The sequence below is a fragment of the Dysidea avara genome, chromosome 3 (genome assembly GCF_963678975.1).
Source record: "Dysidea avara chromosome 3, odDysAvar1.4, whole genome shotgun sequence".
Classification (NCBI taxonomy): domain Eukaryota; kingdom Metazoa; phylum Porifera; class Demospongiae; order Dictyoceratida; family Dysideidae; genus Dysidea; species Dysidea avara.
In genome coordinates, this window is record NC_089274.1 from 6,943,290 (window position 1) to 6,965,618 (window position 22,329).

General features: G+C 38.0%; 1 protein-coding gene across 6 annotated transcripts; it reads right to left on the minus strand.

Moving 5' to 3' along the window:
- Positions 1-494: 494 nt before the first annotated feature.
- LOC136249149 (uncharacterized) lies at positions 495-21,244 on the minus strand. 6 transcript variants are annotated; one of them, XM_066041094.1, is made up of 10 exons: positions 21,144-21,244; positions 15,506-15,695; positions 15,337-15,457; positions 13,177-13,409; positions 11,937-12,129; positions 11,391-11,528; positions 4,395-4,524; positions 1,946-2,061; positions 1,280-1,423; positions 495-771 (listed from the first exon to the last, which is right to left on the minus strand). In XM_066041094.1, the coding sequence occupies exons 2-10, from the start codon at positions 15,619-15,621 to the stop codon at positions 655-657; spliced, it is 1,308 nt and encodes a 435-aa protein (XP_065897166.1). In that variant the 5' UTR covers positions 15,622-15,695; positions 21,144-21,244; the 3' UTR covers positions 495-654. The 6 variants fall into 6 exon arrangements, 5 of the variants coding, with proteins under 5 accessions (XP_065897166.1, XP_065897169.1, XP_065897165.1 ...); XM_066041097.1 differs by lacking the exons at positions 15,337-15,457; positions 15,506-15,695; positions 21,144-21,244 and adding exons at positions 14,893-14,998; positions 15,048-15,155; XM_066041093.1 differs by lacking the exon at positions 21,144-21,244 and having other exon boundaries at positions 496-771; positions 15,506-15,714.
- Positions 21,245-22,329: the final 1,085 nt, after the last annotated feature.

Consider the following 22,329-nt stretch of genomic DNA (forward strand, 5'->3'; position numbering starts at 1 on the left):
AAGTAAGGGGGTCAAATTAATTACAGTGCACCATCATCATTAGTTCAGTAGCTATGTCACTGTCATGGTAGACTACTATGTACATGTTCAATTCTCAACATCAAAAGCTCAAGTCTAGTTAACAATGTTGTAGTGCCAACCGTTAGCTAGCTAGTGGCCACTACACTCTCTCAGCACCTAGGCCTGAATTTGACAGTTTAGCTAAAACACAAGTGGTGTATCCTTTAGCTATTAAAAGACGGCCAGACCCAAACCCTAACCAACCCTTAGATAGCAGAGGGCACGTTGCTATCTATGGAACCAATTTTTATACTGTAGTAGCTATATTTACATCACTGCATTGGGTAAAAAAAAATTGCCTACCGCTATACTGGGATAGCTTTAACAGAGAAATGTTCTAAAGCTCTTCCTTTTTGAACTGCTGTCCTAACATGTTGATTAACATATTCCATCACTGTGTCATCATCATCACTGACCACTACACAGTATACTACTACAAGGTGACACATTCTGTTGATACAATTTCAATAAATGTTGAAACAGAAATTAGCACAGGATGCATATACCATGTCATGATATAACTTTCAAATCTCTATATACATAAAAGATTTGAACAATTTTTTTAAAATTTAATATCTAACAATTCTATTTCAACTATTGGTTGAATCTGTTCAAGATGTGAGTGAAAATCTTCAGACCAATCTTCATGTTAGACAGTGAGCAGTATTCATTGTCATTATGGGCAACAGAACTGTGTCCATAACCACATATCTACAAAGGAAACGATAACATCATTTGACCAAATACACAGTGAAACCCCGGATACTTCAGGAGCATGATGTGAAGTGTCCTTGTTATAGAGGTGCCCTGATTACCATCATGATTATCAAGGTGTGTCCATATTTATGATGTGGTCCTAACAATGCAATAAGTACAACACAATTCCAACACAATATTTTCCAAAACACTCTAATTGAACAGTCGTTCACTGTTGTGTAGATGCTCAGCTTACAAACATGATAGAACTGTTACATTAATAATATTGCACATAACTTCATTGGGTAAAATCATCTCATTGCACACTATACAGCTTTGTGAAGTGGATGACATGCATGCCTTAATTATCAGTGCTGTTGTAATATAGTGGCAGTGACAGTAATACCCAGGAATTAAATATTGAAGGTATTATTCTAGCCAAGCACTTTGAATTTGTACTACTTAAAGATAGCATGTTTACAAATTTAGTGCACAAATTGGTAATTATAGCCCTGACACCAACCTGTATATCAAATCCAGCTTCTTGCATTTCCCCAACCAGAGGTAGACTACCAGTAATAGAGTAAGGTCTACACTCTCCAATCACTGACTGAGTGGCCTCCCTCAATGATGTGTGTCCAACACTATCTAGTTGACAGGCAACTCCCTACAATACAAGATGTAATTGCATATACACAAATGCATAATTTTGTGAACAAATGTGCAAGCAGTATAATCATATACATGCATGAGTGCAACACATAGACCAATTGTATAACACAAAATATTTGAATACGGATTAGGGATTACTGCTTTCAAAAAACGTGTGTGTACTTATGTATGTTTGTCAGTACATACTCATAAGCCAAAAAAAAATTGATGTACTATTGCAAGACAAAACTTATTATCTAAAGGAAATTTAGTAAGGGATTGCATTAACTTAACTGGGTCCCTCAAGTAGCACAATATGAAATTGTCTGTGAAGGTACACATACAGTTGCATGTCTAGAAAAGTTCACAGCTATAGATAAAATCTCACAAAAAATGTTTTATATACATCTACACAAAATGCATGTACAGGAGAAATAAGGCATAATCTTAATATAGGCACTATATATAGAGAGAATGCATAAATTCACTGGCACAACATGGCACATGTGCATCTATATAAAAAGATACTCCCTCTAACTTTAAATGGTTCTCCATCCCAGATAATTTCTAGTTCTCCTTTAAAGTCACCATCTGCAATACTGATGTCATACTTGCTGCATGGACCACGATCGCCAGATACCAGTACACTAATATCTGTAAAATTATTAGTACATTGTAGCCTACAACATGACATTTAGTATGAATTATGTATCATCTATGATCCAACATGGTGCAAGTAAATCACATTACTTATCAGTATGGAATCTGATCTGCTCTCTTCAAGCGAATATCATAACAATTCGCCATGCTGGTCAGCTGTGGACAATCTTTAACATTGATGTTTGAGTACAACAAGGAAAACAATTCAGTGGCTACTCTATGTTGGAGCTGGTTTGTCCCTTGGACATCTAGGATCATAAACAGGACAAAATAGACAATCAGGAAATAGATTATCAAGAGATTATATCAGAGTTGCGGTGTATGGGAGTTGCCTGTTTTACTGAGACATAATTGAATTGAGTGTATTAGACCTCATCACTAATGTCCTTAAAAACTGTATAGGCTAAAGAACTTACCAAATCAAATGGTAGGTAAATATTTGACTTAGTTTTCAACGAGAATATTCTTAGCAAGAAACTGCCCAGAATGGTCAGAGGATGCTTTAATGTCAACTGTATTATGTTTATTATTTTATATTTAATTGTTGTATATAGGTTTTTTCTTGCTGCACTCACTTGTGGGGTAATGCTGCCCCATCTGTGGTAGTATGTGTCCAAGTTATTATTTTTCTGTAGTTGCTTCAAGTTGATTTCATAAATAGTATGATGGTTCTTCCCCTACAACAGACACTTTGGCAATGACTGATTTTGAGCCTTTTGTGGAAGTAAAATTATTAGATTGATAGAGGTCTGTAGGGACTGAGGTTAACATGTACAGTGTCCGACAGCATTGAAACCGGGTCACTACTGCTGACCCAGATGACCCGGATTAATTAAAGCCAAGGTGTTCGCTAAGAGCTATGTTTTGGCTAGTCTCGAGCGAGCGAGACTACGTTTTTAACGTTCGATTAACATATTGAGTAAACAAGTAGTTATGTGATAACTAAACAGGTAAGTTTATAATTTAAAATCGGTCAGTGGGTTTGGTTCCATGTAGCTAGACAGCAATTGGGTGTGGCTTTGTGTGTACCTAGTATTACACTTTTCCGATATATTAAGTGGGTGTGGCTCACAAAGTACTTATCCTGCTGCAAGACTAGGCTTGACCCGACTAGACTATATACAACTCGTACAACAACAATCGATTAGTGGACATGGCTCCACGTAACCTTGCAGACAGCAATGGACACAGTTTTGAGCTACAGACTGCAGCTACTAATAAATGGGTGTGGCTAAACATATGCTTGCAATGCGATAAGTGGATGTGGCTCACGAAAGAGTAGTGCAACTAGCATCAATAAGTTTCCATGTCGTCAAACTAATGAGTTCGTTTCTCACGTGATCCAATCTGGGTCAGACCCAGATAATCTGTAAACCGGGTCAGACCCGGATGACCCAGACAAAATGTAACCCGGTTGACCCGACCCGGTTTCAATGCTGGTGTCCGAGTGTCCTTTATTTGGAGGTCCACTGTATGTTTACGTAGTACTGCAAGACAGCATTAGAAGCTCAAGGGAGGGTTTTGTTGCTTTATCCCTCAGTCTCCATTGTTTGACTCGTGTTTTGATATAACATAATAGCACAATTCATACATTAAAAAATTTTTTTGTACCATTGAATCGTGCAGTGCAGCAGTACTGTGTAGTAGGGATCATAATAATGGTTTTGTTTTCCTACCCAAGAATATCAACAGAAACCAGCCACCTCATGGCACCTTGGCAATGTTGATTGGGTATATATAAAATAGCCAAGATGTGAAACAAAAGTCCAACCCCAGGGTGAAAGATGTGAAATCAAAAGTGGTATACCAAGAAATTGTTTGTATAATCACTGTTTATGTTATCAGTACAGCCATTTCTTGGCCTCTACTTTTGATTTCACAACTTTTTGTGCTTTGGCTTTTTTGGGACCACACCCTAAATTTACTGCTTGGCTGTATTTGTAACTGCAAGCCCCAAAGCTGGCCTACATATGTAGTTGGTTTTACGGCTTTCTTTTTACTTGTCTTTTTTCAAATATAATAATTTGTATGTGACTAGCTATGTGTTACCAACTGCTTGTATAGTATTATCAAGAGTTCATTGTATTATGAACTCTTGGTACTATCATGCAGCTAAATGGTGAATAGTTATGAATAGTTTATTCCAGTATTGTACAACCTATACCAAAACAGCCAAGCAGCTCAATATATATAGAATCAAAGGGAATAAATGCTTTGTACTGCCTCAGCATCAAAATTAAGGTATTTGCAATCAGGACTATAATTATGTTGTGTTTTCCTTTTGATCTGATTTGTCAAAGCAGTATATGTGGATGGGAATAACTCACTTTTATTCAGTTCAGCAACATATCCCTCCAACTTCTTCAAACACTCAGTGATGTTATAAAATGGAGTCAGTCTGATATCACCTTGTACCTCAGTCCAAGGTGGGATCTGGTTTACTCTACCTTCAGCTGCCTACAGTGATGGAGCATGTCTTGAAGTATTAAAGGTACAGTAGCTATACAGTTAAAATGCTAGGGGTCCGGGAATACTTTTGAGCATAACAATGGGGTAAGAAGAAATGAGAATTATTCCAATATTTTGAAGCAATGTTGGGACAATATACGACCTGTACCAAAACAGCCAAGCTGCATGTAAAATGCGTGGCCCTCGATAAAACCAGTTTTAAGATGGTGGCCAAGAAATGGTTGCAATGATGTTAATGCCAATCAATTTTTGATGATCAGACTCATCATTAAAATGGATGGGAATTTATATCATTACAGCTATTGTTTGGTTGCCACCTTTGATTTCACAACCATTCACATAGGGTGACTTGTTTGTAACATAACTAAACTTTCTACAGGGTGACTTCTGAATTCTCAATGGAGTGACTAGTAATGTAGCTGAAATTTCTACAGGGTGCTCTCTACAGGGTAATTTGTAATGTAGCTGAACTCTCCACAGAAAGACTTGTTATGTAGCTGAACTCTCTCTACAAGGTAACTTGTAATGGAGCCGAACTCTTTGCAGGGTGACTTGCAATGCAGCTGATGAATTCTCTACAGAGCAACTTGCTTATAAGTAAATTATAACTGACCCCTCTACAGGGTGACTTGCTTGTAGCTGATTCAGAACTCCCTACAGGATAGTTTGTTTGTAGCTGAACTCTCTACAGAGAGACTTGTTTTAAACTGAACTCCCTGATACACATGGTTGGTTTTCACAATATATCCCAGTCCTATTCTTCTAAACCATGTAAAGGCCTTTCTAACATAATCAATCCATCTACACACTGTTTTTCAGTTCATTCCCCTAAGCAGTTTGTCTGGTAGTTGTGTCACTTTTAATTAGCAAAACTTGATTGTGCAACTGTTACGCATTGTTGGTTTTTGCACTGTATCTTCATGGTCTTTACCACGATTTCTTCCAAGCCAAAAAGGTTTGATATATAGTTAACCTATGCATGTACTGATTTTTAGCTTCTTCCCATAATGACACAAGCAGTTTACCCTGTAGGTGTGACAATATATTGATGTTATTTTTTACAATCCTGTTTATTGGATTCAACCAAAACTTTGTACCAATAAAATTATCCTTTAAACCATTTCAAAGCAATTGGATAATATGTTTACATTCTATGGTAGCTTTTATAAGTATGCGAAAGATGAAGAAGAAAATGTTTAGACCAAGATACGTATTCTAACAGCTAGCAGAATAATTCTCTACTCTACTACTATCATACAGTATGACAGTACTGTTGTATAGTAGGGACCACAAAGGAGTAGGTGTGGCCCATGAAAAAATCACCCAAAAACCAGCCTCACTTTTCCCAGACGATGATGAGGCAGTATTGGTCAGGCAAAACTTAGCCCGAACAAGCCTTCAGATCGACCCGAAATGCTTTCACAGGTTGCTATAAAATTAAAATTAAATAAAAATTTAATGGAATTTTCTACTGACTGACTGAGTAAGTAACTGACTGAGTAAGTAACTGACTGATGCCTTCAGACAAGTGTAACTTGATATCGGCTAAGGCTATGGGCTTTATTTTTTCACTGTTCGACGTCACTTTGGCCTGAGAGGTGTCTTTTGACATACCGCAGTACATACAATGTATTCTTCATGGACTTACCAGTGTCCTCCTTTGTGTCTCATTCATCTTTGCTGACAGCTAAAAGTGTCAATTTGGTGGTAGCACATGATGGTTTCCCTTCGTAACAGAAATCATCCGTATTTTTCATAGTGGCTACTTTGATTGCAGAGGTGCTTTTCGAACAGTTCTTGATTCGTACTACTGTGTAATGGGTTGAGCATAGCTAACAATGAAGCGTAATGGATACTTCACTTTTCAGATGATAATTGATGTAACTGGGGCACCCATTTCTTTCTTTTGATGCTGTACGCATGGATTGCAGGGGTACTTTTCTTGATTCGTAATGCTGTGTAATGGGTCTAACATAGCTGACAACGAAGCGTAATGGATACTTCACTTTTCAGACAATAATTGATAAAGCTGGGGTGCAAGGCGCCATTTCTTTCGTGGTATGCGTGGGCTCACCAGTCATAATAATATATTACAAAAAAAAGTTAACAAACAAGTACACAAAAAAATTTTGAATTTTCAACTAAAGTAGGGACCATAGCACATCAAAAAAAGTACTGAAACAAGCTGGAGTTGTTGCATGATATTAAATCACAATAAGAAGTGTTATGTCCCTACTGTGCATTTCTGTTATGGTATCTTGAGCACAGTAGGGATATAACACTTCTTATTGTTTTACTGTGATATAATATGATGCAACTACTCCATCTTGTTTCAGTACTTTTTATCGATGTGCTATGGTCCCTACTCTAGTTGAAAATTCCAATTTTTTTGTGTACTTGTATATAGTCACTGTCCATATTGGAAACTAAAAGATAGTCTAATAGACAAAACCTTACCATTACAAATATTCAGTACCTTTTAAAGAGAGAAATGGATCCTTGCCGATATAGTAGAGCGGCTTAGCTAGCAAAAATGAGCAAATTGTGCACTTTATACAGAAAGTATGAAACTTGGTACATAGTATCTACCTACTATGAAGTGTATTTTGAGAAGTGGAGCCATCACAGATTTGACCTTTGGTATCCTCTACAGTTTATTTTTGCTCAAAAATAGTGACCTTTGTCTATATATCACCCATACAACACTCAATTTGCTCGAACTAGGTGCCAAATTGAAGACCTTTATCCAAGAAACAAGTTGATACTTGTTGCAAGCTCATAGCTTATTTAATTTCAAAGTTATGGTAATTTTTACCAGCAGCAAATTCATATAAATCCAACCGCCCATGCAATTACACTCTTCATCAACATTCTTGTTTGCCACTCAATTTTTATTTTTTAGCTAATCATGAGCACTGCAGGTTGCATATACAACTGAAAAGTGGAGAGATATCCAGGGGTGGGGCATGTATCCTCCTCTCTTGTGGTAGTTAAATATAAGTTCATAATTATACGTATGTTGCTCTATCAATGGTTTTAACTACAATGGGGCTTCTGTAATAGTTCATTTGTCGGGGGGGAGAGGGGTATGCTTTTTTACCCCCGTTTTACCCTCTTTGACAAATAAACTCCTTAATCTATAAATCAAAATCTCAGTGAATACATCAACAACAACTGTAATACTGAATGAAATACATGACATGTGTATTTTGCCTGGTACAACAGCCCAGAACTGTACCTGAGAATGCAAGCATGAGATTGCTTCTCGTCAATCTCAGGTACTGTAGGTCATTCTCAGGTACTTGAGAAGTTGTAGCTGAGTATGCACCTGAGGGAGACTAAAACATCCTGGGTGCATGGCATTCCCCTTTAGATGCCATGTGTACAAACTAGCTATGAACACAAAGATCTTTATACCATCGTCCCCCATTACTGTCATTGTGTCTCCCTTTTAGTCATTTCCTAGATGAAGGTCTGACTGATAGTACTGTTTCTAAAATCTGTATGTTAAATTTTTATTGCTGTAAAGCTTTGGAAAAAGGCTTTTTGAAGTCATTAGCTTTTTAGTTATATACTTGCAAACATGGAACACATTTTGCTATATAGAACCAAATTGTTAAACACAAATTGTCTAGTTGGTTATGCCCTCAGACTCCACCACATCTTGGGTGTGTGTCTCTCTAAAGGCAAATATATATTTAAGGGATAGAAGATGTAGGTATAGTTCAGGATCATAATCTCCCTATAGTCAGTTCACAAAATTAGCTATTAATATGGTATGTTAGATACGTATAAGGCTTTTAAGGCTTTCAGAAAACGTGACTGATAGTAGCATGCATAACCTTAGAGCTTTACATATTAAAATATTATTATCAAGACACACGGTAGTGTGTCGTGCAGCCAAGAAAGCCAGCGCACCACACCGTGAGTATATTTACAGGAAGAAACAAAATGCGGTTTTCACGCATATGTAGCTCCATGCTCCCTTCTTGAATTGGTACTATTTTTATACTGCAAACGCCCTCCACCTTCAGGACCCCACATACCAAATTTCAGCAAGATTGCTTAACGCAATCGTGAAATATAAGCCTTCAAAATTCGGCTTAATTTCTTCATTTTTTTTTTCTTTGTTTAGGGGGCTCGGGGGGCTAGATTTTTCTTTTCGCACACTTTACAAAAACCATTATAAAACGCAAATGTGTAACTCAATTGTCTTGAGCTTTGGTGCACTTTAAGAACGTATTGCGGCACAATCATGTACCAAGTTTGGTGCAAATCTGATTAATATTCATAGAGCTATGGACTTTCATTTACGTTAAAAAAGGACAACTTGTTGTCATGCCTACAGGATAAACCACTTATGGGAATAACTTTAAAATCGGTATGCACGTAGGTTAACCATCATAGCTCAAACCCTTTGTGGTTTAAAAGTAATCGCATTGACAGCTACAGAGTTACAAGGCAAAAACCAAACAACTGTAAGTCGCGGGGTCGAAATACTCTAATAGAACAGTCACAACAGGTAAAAATTAAAAATGTCAAATAAAAAGTTACTTACTAGCGTTCAAACCAGAGACCTCCATACTGGACACCCAAATCCTTAACCACTGAGCCACTGCTATCACAGTTGATCACCTCACTTTACTTCTACTATATAAAGGAAAATTCTAGGTAAAATCTACTCAATAATCAAGTTCATAATTTCATAGATCTTTCATAGATCTACCAATGGATAATCTAGATTGTTCTAGAACATTCTACAAAAATTATGAAAGCGCCGTGTCGTGCGGCCAAGTATAGCCAGTGTGGGCGGGCGACATACTCGTTTATGGAACCAGAAAATGCCATTTTCATGCATCCTTTACAGGGGAGACCCGGCCTTTGATATGCAACAGCTAATAATGGGGATGGAACTTGTTTAGACGTTTATGCTTCAGGATTCTGGGGAGGTAAGCAAACATCTGAAGGCGTTCTTTAATGTCAAAGTTAAGGCTATTGCACCTTCATATCGTGGTACCCAAATATCCTCACCATAGTTCATCAACATTTTGCTGGAACGTGAGAAGCAACGGAAGTATGAACAATGAAATTGAGATGGGTTATTTTACTCCACTTGTATTTTCAACATTAAGGGGTGGTATGGGTCATGCTGCTCAGTGCTGTATTTTACAGAAGACTTGCTCTCCTTGTCTCTCTTCAGAAGGAGTAGTTTCATATAGTTCTGTGATGTCAGGGTGGTGGCAAGAGGTGCTGGTAACCCTGGGAATAATAAAAAATCTAAATAACATGCATCCATAGCTCCAAAGTGCTTGAATGGTATAATTAACCATTTCTGCAGCGGAAGCTTCCTCAGTGTAGGGCATCTCCCATTCCTAGTTTGAGTCAGATCTGCCCAGCCACCATTGGCACCTTCAAAATTCATCTTATTTCAGCCATGCAGTCTTCGATGATTCCTGTAGAAAAGGGAAAAAAGTTAAAATGAATTATCAAGGTCAACTATGGGCTTTGGAACTTGCAATTACAAAAAGAAGTGATATCCACACAAGCTGTGAAAAAAGGTGCAGCCTTAAAAAGCCTGGGTGAAAAAAGTTGTGAAATCAAAGGTAGCGGCCAAAAAATGGCTGCAATGATGTTAATACTAATAAATTACAGCCATTATTAAAATTTAAAATTTATAAGTGTTAACATCATTGCAACCATTTGTTGGCCGCCACCTTTGATTTCACAATTTTTTTTCACCCAGGCTTTTTAAGGCCGCACCTTTTTTCACAGCTTGGCTGTTTTTGTGTGGATTATATATACAGAAGTAAACAATAGCCATAAACAACCTAAAATTTGAGTTTAATCTGATGACAAAACTACATAAATTATGACGTTTGTTGATTTATCTCACAGGGGTATTGTACATAACCCCTAAGCCTCACTCCTGGATATCTCTCCATGTTTTGGTTGTATATGTAACTTGCAGTGCTCATGGTTAGATTAAAAAATAAATAATTGAATGGCAAACAAAGAATGTAGATTAAGGGTGTAATTGCATGGGGGATTGACTTTACATGAATTTGCTGCTGGTAAAAATTACCATGACTTTGAAATGGAATATGCTATGAACTTGAAACAAGTATCAACTTGTTTCTTGGATAGAGATCTTCAATTTGGCACCTAATTTGAACAACTTGAGTGTTGTATGGATGATATATAGACAAAGGTCACTATTTGTGAGCATAAAATGAACTGTAGAGGACACCAAAGGTCAAATCTGTGATGGCTCCATATCTCAAAATACACTTCATGGTTGGTAGGTACTATGTGCAAAGTTTCATACTTTCTGCACAAAGTGCACAATATTTCGCTAAGCAGCTCTACTAGTAGGCTAAATATCGGTTGGAGCTAGTCTAGTCCATCGTGTAAAGCTTGCAGTGCTCATGGTTAGATTGCTCCTGCCTTTGACTCACATTACCAGGACACAGCTTTGGTAGAGCAAATGTATCTTTCCAGAGTGTTCAGTGATACGGCATGCAACCTTTGCAAATCATGCAATAATGCTTTTTCTCACAGTGCCAAAATATTCACAAATTTAATTTTAGCGAATGGCCTCAAATGCTAAAATTAACATCTCACTATAAACCTGGTTTATGGTATGAACCCATGTTGTTCAAAAACTGTCATCACTTCAAGCTGTGATTACTTACAAATTCACACATTGACAATTTCTGCCTAGATGGTAAAACCACACCTTCATATTTCTGTGATTGCACAGTAAAAATATTAATGTGTGAGAATGCACAGTGGTATTGTGATACAACCACAGTATTGCTACATACATCTGTTAAGGCATATTTGTAACTGCTTACTTTTATCTGAGTTGGCTTCATGGTAGAGGGGTCAGCAAACAAGTAGTCCTTCTCGGAAGAGTGTGGTGGATAATCCTGATAGAATCTCTTCTGTATGTAAGTTACTGCATCCATGGCTAGCTCCAAACTGTTCACACCCTAAGAAGTCCACCATACATGTATGTAACCTTCATATACGTACATAGTGACAGTTCATAATATTATGAACCCTTGATGGTAGTTGCTATACCACAGTAGAGTTGCTGAGATTCTCTCATATAAGACATGAACACAAACTTGTGCTCAATCTCATGTACTCACGTTTAACACACACACACACACACACACACACACACACACACACACACACACACACACACACACACACACACACACACACACACACACACACACACACACACACACACACACACACACACACACACACACACACACACACACACACACACACACACACACACACACACACACACACACACACACACACACACACACACTACTGCTGCTACTACTACTACTACTACTATACACACACACACACTTCACCTTATGAGGCAGTCCAGAATGGAATAATCTTCCATGACACTTCAGTGTCCACATGACAGCAGAAGCAGTACCTATACAAGGATGAATGTCAGCAGTATCCACCCAATAAACTGGTCCATCCTTTAAATGGTCCAACTTTCCATGCTTCAATAACATATCAATCCCAACACCAGGTATCTTTGTGCTCTCCTCACTGTAGGGTCAAGAGAACACAGTAGAGATATAAATGTCATATTCTTGGGAGTCTAGGGGAATAACCCAAAATTTATTATAAGCTCTGAAATATATATATACGTATTGTAGACTATTTTCATTGTGTAACCATTGTTGCAACTTACAAAAGCATGTGGATAGAGTAGTTGACTGCTCTATTAGAGTATTTGATCTGTTGCACAAGCATTGACCAATAAACCTCCCTTTCCACCACCCATATATGTATGCTCTAAAAAACTTCACAGTTGACAGTACAAATCTGGTACACTAGTCAGCTGCCTTTTCTTAGTATCTAAATAAATTTGCACATGTATGGAAGAATTCTGTACAATTGCCAAATTTTATTGAAACACTCATATGATGATGCCAATTATGTCCAGGTGGTTTCATTGAAAGTATTTGTTTGTGGATGGATTTTGAATCACTAACTTCACGGAAAATCCATCAAAATGCCTGGTACTACTTATGCTAGTATTTTTCAATGTAAATAAACTATTATCGCAGTAATATGTTGATAGCAATAGGAGGGAGTAAGAAATAGAGAGCATAATCATATGGCTTTATAATCCAAATTCAGAGATCAAGAAAATGATGGTTGCCCATAACAAAGAAGAATCGCCCTGCTTCCTAGGCACTGATTCACAGATGAGTGATTTAGTATGGATATATATATATAAGTATTGTTTGTGTCTGATATTGAGTTGAAAACTTGTTTTATATCCATGAGCTGAGGTGTTGAAAATGATAAACCTCACGAGAAATTGCAGTGAGGATTGTAAAACCATTGCTACATGAAATAGTGGTATGTTCTTATTTATTTGAGGCATACTTTCTTGGCCTCGCAACTCACTACTGTGAGTCTTGATTGGTCAATTTTTAGCCATTTAATTTTAGATGAATGCTGAATGTAATTCTTGACAAATAAAATTTGGAAAAGACCAATATAGAGCTATAGCAACACAGACCTCCAGATATTCTGAGTGGTATTGTACTACTTGCATACTTACTTAACACATGAACAACTCATGCTGCAATAAATACAGCCACTATTTTACGCTTCAGTTTTGGTTTCTTCTCAGCCAACTGGATAAACAGTTCAGTCACCATGGCAACATGACCCAGACAATCAGTAGTTCCTCGTCCATACAACTTGTCCCCTTCAATTTTCAGTTTAAATGGGTCATGTTCCCAAGTATCAGGGTTAGCAGGTACAACATCAAGATGACTACCAACGAATGACACTGTACCCTTTTCATGTCCCTACACAGAATACATACAAACCAGAGAAACACAGTGACACCTCATTAATAGGACAGCCTTTGGGGCCAAAAAATGTGACCTTTGCCTTAGTGCCCCCATAAAGCTTGTGACTGCCCCAGGGAGTACTGGAAGAATGCGGCCTCTCAGAACAACTAAAGGCTATCAAGGCAGTAGTCATGACGCTGGCCTCAACATCAAAGGGCAGGCTCAGGCCAAAATCAGTGGAGATGTTGCAAAATTTCAACTAAAAAATTCTGCTTCTTTTGACAACATACAGCTATTCACACTGCCACCATAATCATCATTATCACAGAGTGCCTCCTGCTTGGAATGAGGGAGAGTTGGCTCTCAATTCCTGTGGTACCCAATCCCTTGGATGTAGTGGAAGGGCCTACTCTCCCCATGCTATAACTATTACTGCTGAGGCTTGGATTTGGGGAATTACATTAAAGTTGCAGCAAAAGGTGGAGTCCTCTCCATTTCAGTCATATACCCAGTCCAAGCAAGGTAGTTTTGGAAATTAGGTCATGGCAAGGTAATGTGGGATTACTCAGGTCTAGGGTTTGATATAATCATGAATGGCTAGAGTGCCATGGAACAGGCTGGTGCATAGGTGGTGGAAACGTCCCCACTTGGACAATGCTTGCAAGAAAAGATCAAGATACTCTTATAGAGAAGTCAGCTGCTCTAATAAAACAGTCACCTTTACATTTGTAAGTACATATGCAGAGCTAGAATATAGTAAAACAGGCTAAAATAGGTGCTCTGGGCTTCTAAACTATGCTGGGGGCAAGCCTCCAGACCCCCTAGAATAACAACATATCTGTTGTATGCTTCAAATTGCATTGGGTAAATTTTGTTGTCAAAGTTAGCCCCCTCACTCTTTGGCCTGCTTCACCGCCCCTGGGCTGGTGAATATGTGATGCCACTGTATGTTATTATTTACTTACTAACTGCTAGAATATGGAAATATACTATAGCAGCTATCCCCTGACAAACATACACCCATGTATCTGTTGGTTGTTGTGTAGTCTGACCCTGACCATACACATAGTGGCAATGTGGCACACCTTGTTATTACTGCACATCTAGGCTACAGTATATGGCAAACAAACAATCCCTTAAGTCTATGGATTTAGGCTATTGGGGTTAGTTATGTACTCACCTTCTCCCCCACCCTCACACAAAAAGAAAAGTGGCCTAGATAGGATCCCCAATGAAAAAATTGACTTTAACAAAATAAATGCAAGATGCTTAGTTTGTTATGCTGATATTCGAATCACCACAAAACATTAACGTTATGCACAATCATTCTATTGAGAATTGAGTACATCATATTTTCAAGCATTGAATTTACAGTACGTAATATGCAAGGAGTGGCCCTAAGTTTCTATTTTTAGCTGATGTTATCTAGGGCTGTTGTACTCACAAACATGCATAGTAAATATAAACATCTAAAAAATTGAGCTGCTCTGGCACTCACCATACAACAAGAGGTGAGCAGATCTTCCTCATAGCAATGCAATACATATCTGATGTTCACTCAGTCAACTCTGCAAGTTTGAAAATAATTGATGATTGTTTGCTATCTGTATGAAAATGATGGATTTTAGCACACTTTTAATACCTTTTAGTCACCTATGCGTGCACATCAACACCTTCTGTGGCATTATGGAATGATCATGTTGGTAATGCTATCTACAATTCCACCTTTTTATTGCAAATCATGCAATACGTGAAAATATGGTGTGATGATTTCTCAATCTTAAAACATTTGTAGTTCCAGTTTTGCTGATGTCAGCACAAGTTAAACGTCTGGCAGTGGTAAAATATTTATTTAATGAAAGTCAATTATTTTCATTGGGAAGCTTAGCCTAAGCATGCAACTAGATTGCCTTTGGAGTAACACCTCGTACAATGCACTCACGTTGTCATATTCAATCATTAAGTTGCCTCTTCCTTCAACGTATGTCACATGATCCACTTTTAGCAGCCCACCCTTCTCCTTCGTGTACGGCTGTAGAGCATCCAGTAAGTGTTTGACCGCCCTATAGCTCTCACTACTCAAACAACCTTTTTCTCAATAGGATTCAAACCTGTTTTCTTCTGGTACAAACTTCGGTGGGTTGTCTTGTAGATATTTCGTTTCACCAATCAAGTTGGCGAGAAGCTTCACGTAACGTTCCTCATTGAAACCAAATTCTACTGCCATCACTGCTGACCTCACCGATGACGAGGTAAATCGGCACCGACCATTGCATTGGTGACCAAAGAAGTTTTTAGAATCTGCGGCAAAACCATATAGATAATTATTTTAGAGGCGCCTATTGTGTATGATATGCTGGGGTAGCAGTTTCAAGTGATTTTGCAGTAAAGAAATGGTAAAATGAGTATTTGTACTACTAGTGAGTACTTATTTGACTAATAATCTGATTTTTGTGTACTGAATTTAAACTTGGTAGCAGCTCATATAGCTAAGTGTAAATATTACTTGAAGGCTCTGGTCACTGTAAAGTGTTAATAATAATAATAATAAAAGGGGGATTCCATGGAACCCTTTGAACCCCCTTGGATCTGCCCCTGTATCTGTTACTATAAGCAATGTAGCTACCACAGTATTGCAGTCAGCAGTCTAATGTGTTTCGAAGCAGATCCAGAGAGGCACATTTATTATATTCTTCATTCGTTTGCTGGCTTATTTATTAGTCTCATGCCCAGACCACTTTGATCCCTTTTGTATTTGGGTGGGGGGAAAAGGATCTGGTGTAACTCCAATAGCCAATTTGTTCTGCACGAACAAGATGCAACACAGAAACACAAGTTTTCAGTGCTTTGTTTGGGGCTTGTTTGCAACCCTTAAAACGACCCCCAAAATCTGGGGATTCAAAACAAAGTGGCTGTTGAAGTTACACCAGACTCTTTTTCCCCCACCCTAGGGAAAAAGCAGTCTGGGTACTTACTATATGTGGCATCTGCATGGATAGCTAACATGGTTATGCCATCAGTTTGTCTAATTTTGTGCAGCACAATTTCTGCTGTTTTGTATCTATACTTCCTGTAGTTTTGTGCCACTGCTGTTGTTGTTGTTGTTGCTGCTGCTGTTGTTGTTGCTGCTGCTGCTGCTGCTGATGCTGCTGTATCAGAAACTGAAGCAGCACCAGTAACGGTATTTATTGCACAATGCTGTTGCTACCCATTTCTTGATAGGTTGCTTGTGGCTGCTGTTTGCTTGCAGCTGCTGCTTTGCTAGGTTGCTTTGGCTGCTGCTTACTTCTAACAGTTAACAGCATGAAGCAGTATGCAGACAACAGCTTTAGTGGCAGTAAGCAAGCAAACAAGCTGGCAGCAGCTCCATAAGCAACTAAGTCAAATTAGCAGTAAGCAAACATCAACTAGCTAGCAGCAGTGATGTGCAAACAAACACCAGTATCAATAAGCAAGGAAATAACAGAAGAAAGCAAACAAACACGTAAACAGCAGTAGCAGAAACCTATAGCAGCAGAAAGCAAGCAAGCAAACAAACAGCAGCAGCAGCAGCAGCAGCAAGCAAGCACACAGGGTAACAGAGGCGTAGCCACACCTGGGCTAACCCGGGATTAAGCCCTGGTATTTGAAGAATTAGCCCGAGTAACTGAAGATAAAGCCCTAGCAAATTACAGGAAGTATAGTCTTACCGAGTTAACTTAAACACCTAAATCATATTCTAAACTATCTATATACTTACCACAGTCAGTCCTTTTACTAATCCCGCGGTGCAATGCTATACACAAGCTTGCATGCATGAAATCACCCACAATCAAATCTATAAACAGTTCATAATCACGTGAGTTACTAGTTCAATAATTATGTCAAAACAGGAATTGCCAACCAACTTACCCTTCTTGATTGCCAGAACAGAAGAAAGATAAGCATCAGTGATATAATGCAAGGGCTCAATGAATTAATTTAAAGGGACTACCATCCAGTCATGATAGCTTGGCAGCTGCAACAATTCATTGCAGCTAGCTACTCCTGAACTTCCATTTAAATTGTACATGCATATAAGCCATGCTTCTAATTATATAGTCTACTCTATGTACAGCCATAGATTATCTTTAACCTGACAGGCTCAAAAGTAAAAATTTTCATACCTATAATAACTACATGCGGCATTATTATTATTAAGCTTGTAAAAATTATGCTTAGGCTTAAGGCTGGATGCTGTAGCTATTTATACACTCAGAAAATAATTTGAAACTAGCATAAATGTTATAATGCACTGCACACAATTGCTGCTAAGTTGCATATGAAAATTAATGGCTCCTTTTAGCTGCTACATATAGTTGCATAAACTTCACATTTATGCCCTCAATTTTCCTCAATCATCCACTAACTCCTGCATACAAAATACTATTTCAAATTAGCTGTTTTTGATGCAAATTGCATCTGAGAGTATCTAAAATTTCAAAATTTTCCTGGGGGGCATGCCCCCAAACCCTCTAGAAGGCAAAATGCGAAAGTGCCTACTACTTTTTGTCCAATATCTTATTGCTATATACCAATACAACAGGGTACCCTGCATAAATCTTATCTGTAGCCCTGGTCAACATAAATGTCTGGCTACACCACTGCAGGGTAAGCAATCAAATATGGATGCAACAGTAACAGCAAACAAGGAACAGCAGCAAGCTAGCAAGCAAATCTGCAGCAGCAAGCAAAGAGCAGCAGTAGCAGCAAGCAAGCAACAGTAGTGTGGAGTAATTAAGTAAGTGAGCAGTACAGCAACAAGCAAGCAGCAGCAAGCCGTGAGCAAGCCGTGAGCAAGCCATGTAGACTATACTGTATAAACTCACTATAGTAATCATTCAGTAAGGGAATGTAATGGGACTCTGATCAGCAAGTTCATGGAAAATTTACAGATGGCAACTCAGGTAGCTTGTTAAAAAATTGACCTCTGTTGTGGTAAACGGCATGCTTCAAATTAGTAACTATCCTAGGACCACTAATTAGACATAGTAGTCACAGTCAGTGCAGATTCCGAGGCATATCTGGGAGCAACAACAATAAAATGGAAGTGATCATTGCATTGGAGGTATGTGGTCCTAAACATTTATATTATTATATCAATGCAAATTGGCTACTCTCAAGACTTCACTGTACTAGTTTGGCAGCGCCTGCCCCAACAGAAGATACAGATGTCACCTGATTTGTGTGTGAAAGCAGTAAAATAGATAGTATAGTGAAGGAATATACAAGAAGTGGCATACTAACACGTACATTCTCTGTATCCGCAAAACTCCTGACTGTACAGATTTCTTTGGGAGTATATATAAACTATGGAACATTCTGTTAACATCTCTAAAGTAAGCCACACAAATGGGCTAATGTACAGATACATTCATAACAGTACTGTGTAAGGAACCTGTATTGAAAAATTTGGCTGGGCCTATAGTCAAGTTTCGCGCACTTTTATTTCCTGTTCAACTCTAGCTCAATACTCAAAATTCTTTAAATCAGTTAAACAATTGCCTTGCTCTTGCTACACAAAATTCAGCACTCAATAAGTGGTCAAAATATATAGCACCTGTCTTCCCCTTGTGCTATATATAGCTCAATACTCAAAGTTCTTTAAACCAGTTAAAATATTGCCTTGCTCATGCTACACAAAATTCAGCACTCAAAAAGTGATCTCAAGACAAAATATATAGCATCTGTCTTCATCTTGTGCTATATTAATCTTTCGCCTATTCTTTTACGTGCTATATTTTCATATAGTACTAGTGCCAATTGCTTTAACTAATACTTTTAGCTTGTCTGTGCCTGGATTGCTGACAAAATACTGTAGTTACGTAATGTATATTGACTCAAACTTCGCATGTGTATACAATATGGGTTGAATATCTAGCTGTTAGCTAGCTGTCAAAACATTACGGCATCCAGGTGGAGCACGTGCTTAGTGTGCTACCATATGTGGATAGCTTGCTGCTCACATATGCTGTGGACCAATTGAGAAACTGAATAGTACCAAGACTTTTGAATGAGTGAATTGTCTAAATTTTCTTGCAAATTAAGTATATTTTCTTATCAACTTTCCTTATACTCTTGGTTAAACACTGCGGGCATTTATTACCGTAGTTTGATGTGGCAACTATTCAAATTTGCCCATGACCGATGCTCAAAAACAATGTTGAAGCCCTATGATCATGTCACCACTCAAGTGTGGCTACTAGTAAAGGTGTAGCATCTAACCAAGTAGATATGGTATCCTGTAACAACTCTAATTTAAAAATTCTTTTTTCTTCTTTTACTTGTTTGTAAACTTTTTTTTGTAAATTCATGACCACTAACACCCTCACATACCAACAAATAAATGGTTAGTGTTGGTCACACAGGGGCAGTGGAGCAGGCCAAAAAGTGGAGGGACCAACTTTGCCAATGAAATTAAGTTACACAATGAAATTTGAAGCATACAATGTTATATACTTATATTTATGGAGGGCTCATATTTTAGAATCTCTGTGAATATTCACTATGTTTTTGCAAACAAATTATGCAGCTATAAAAGCGACTGTTCTATTAGAATGATTGTTCTATTAGAATGGTTGACTGCTCTGTTAGAAAAGAGAGAAAAATACTAGAGTATCTCAATATTTTCTTACAAGCATTGTCCAATGGAAGTGGGGAGCATTTCTATGTGGTTGTAGCTAAAAAGAAAAAGTCTAGAAATGCAAGCAGTCAGTGGAACTTTGCCAGTAATTAGGTAACAGCACACTAGTACTAGCACATACAAATCGTTTAACGATATAATACATGTGTATTATATATTCTTGGTGATGTAGAACAGCTCACTGCACTGTATCAACTTTGAAAACATGTGTATTCCATTATGTTGGTGCAATAATATTCTCTCTGTATGTGCTTCATGTTCTGTGGGTAAATAGCATTAAAGACTTCTGTGTATAAATTCAGCATTAATTTTGTGTTAATTTCAGTGTTATATAGTATACCAGATGCTTAGCATAGAACAACTGAAGTACAGTTGGTAATTTGTGGATGGTATACTTGTATATATACGATTTTATTTTTAGTGCATTTGCAATAATTTAGACTCAAAAAGGTTGTTGTAATGCTTCATTAATGATCTGGTCTGTGTCTGGCACACATACAGTAGGTAATACATATATGCCCATATGTAGCTGTACGATATACATGTACAATACAAAAGCATATACATAAAAGGATATGGCACATCAATGTCAGGATATATATGTACATGGAGTAATAGTATCAGTACAGTGTGAAGGAATTCATACTCAATTGATATCAATCTATGAAGCCGTTGGTTTCAATAAGAAACCTGCGTGGTCATTAATATGATACAGATAACCTTCAACTGTAAATGAATCAATGCCATACATATATGGGCATCAGACTGCATGTGGTTTGGATTATGATGAATGCATTCATAGAACCTCATTGAATCTTAGCAAGAACTAGCTATATAGACCTATATATATATACATTGGAACCTGTGGCCAGTTGTTCAGAAAAAGCCACCATACCACAAAGGCTAACCACTTGTACAATGCCTAATGCATTGACTGACATATATGTGACTGGATTTTGGAAAAACGATCCAAATCGCACATTAGAAGTTCCGAGATAAACGGTTTTAAAGAATTGAAGCCAGCATAACTCTCCAAGGATAGCAAGCACGCGTATGAAATTTACACAAAAGATGCATCAATCTGTTACCTTTCAAGCCACTTCCAGTACTTGTAGCTGCTTGTACAGTTTCCCGCCAAATAAGATAGAAAATCTGAGCAGTTGGACGAGCGAAGTAGTATCACGAGTGCTCACAAAGGGGTGGAGGTTGGGGGGTGGCGGGGTGGAGGTTGGGGGGTGGCGGGGTGGAGGTTGGGGGGTGGCGGGGTGGAGGTTGGGGGGTGGCGGGGAGGGCAAAAGACCTCAAAATGGAGGCAGACCACGATTGGAGTCCAGACACCAGATTACAGGGCTGTGCTGGCTCCTTAGTGGCTGATATGTAGCAAAATCAGCAGAGAACACGTCTGGCCAACATTATAAGGCTGTCCACCAGTAAACCACTGACTCTTGCCAAGCCAGGTCCTACACAAGGCCTGAAACCGCCATTTGAGCACTCCACACCACCCAGAAAAGACGTGTGTAAAAACCAGCCTCGTGTAGTTTGAGTAGTGCTGAGGGTCAAAACTTGTAGTACGATAGTGTAGCTATCCACTGGTGGTGTTAGTTTGATTTTGCCTGATGTGCGATTTGGATCGGTTCTGTGAAATCTGGTCACATATTATATGTTAATCAAAACTATTGTCTCTATGTACATGACTGGCTCAGACAATTCAATTTCACTGTTCTACACTCATTTTATGTATAAATTCTACAACTGCAACACTGGCTTGTTCTTGTTGGTTATAATTGGTACCCAACTCTCTTAAATTTTTTGCAATTTTTTGTGGTACAGTACCAAATATAGGCAACTTTGGTGCTAATGTAACACCACTTTTAATAGTGAATTCGTTATTAATTAATTGGCTATATAATTTTCAAGGAAAACTAGCTTAACGTTTCACAGACTGGCACAACAGATGTTTATATAGCTGTACTGCTTTGCTAGTAGTTACTGTTGTAGAGCTTATAGTTTTGTGTAATGACACTGACATTGCATGACATCTAAATCAAATATACTATACTAAAAAACCATACTGTATGGTCTTCCTGGTTTTAGATAGTTACGTATATATATACAGTGCATGCTGGCTGTAGTATACATCTATATACTTTACATGATTCATACAATGTCATGCTAATACCATCACCATATAAGCAAGCTATAGAGTTCATTTAATTAAAGTATTATGAACTCTTGATGTACGTAATTAGCTATAATATGCTTGTGTGCATCAGT

Bases quoted from the DNA above. Each gene is read 5' to 3' on its own strand.
- LOC136249149 (XM_066041094.1), bottom strand. From the start codon at position 15,621: ATGGCAGTAGAATTTGGTTTCAATGAGGAACGTTACGTGAAGCTTCTC. The intron at 4,525-11,390 runs GTAAGCAGTTAC...CCATCACTGTAG, and splicing joins TGAAGCCAACTCAGATAAAA to GCAGCTGAAGGTAGAGTAAA. The intron at 1,424-1,945 runs GTTAGAGGGAGT...CTTGTATTGTAG, and splicing joins GGGATGGAGAACCATTTAAA to GGAGTTGCCTGTCAACTAGA.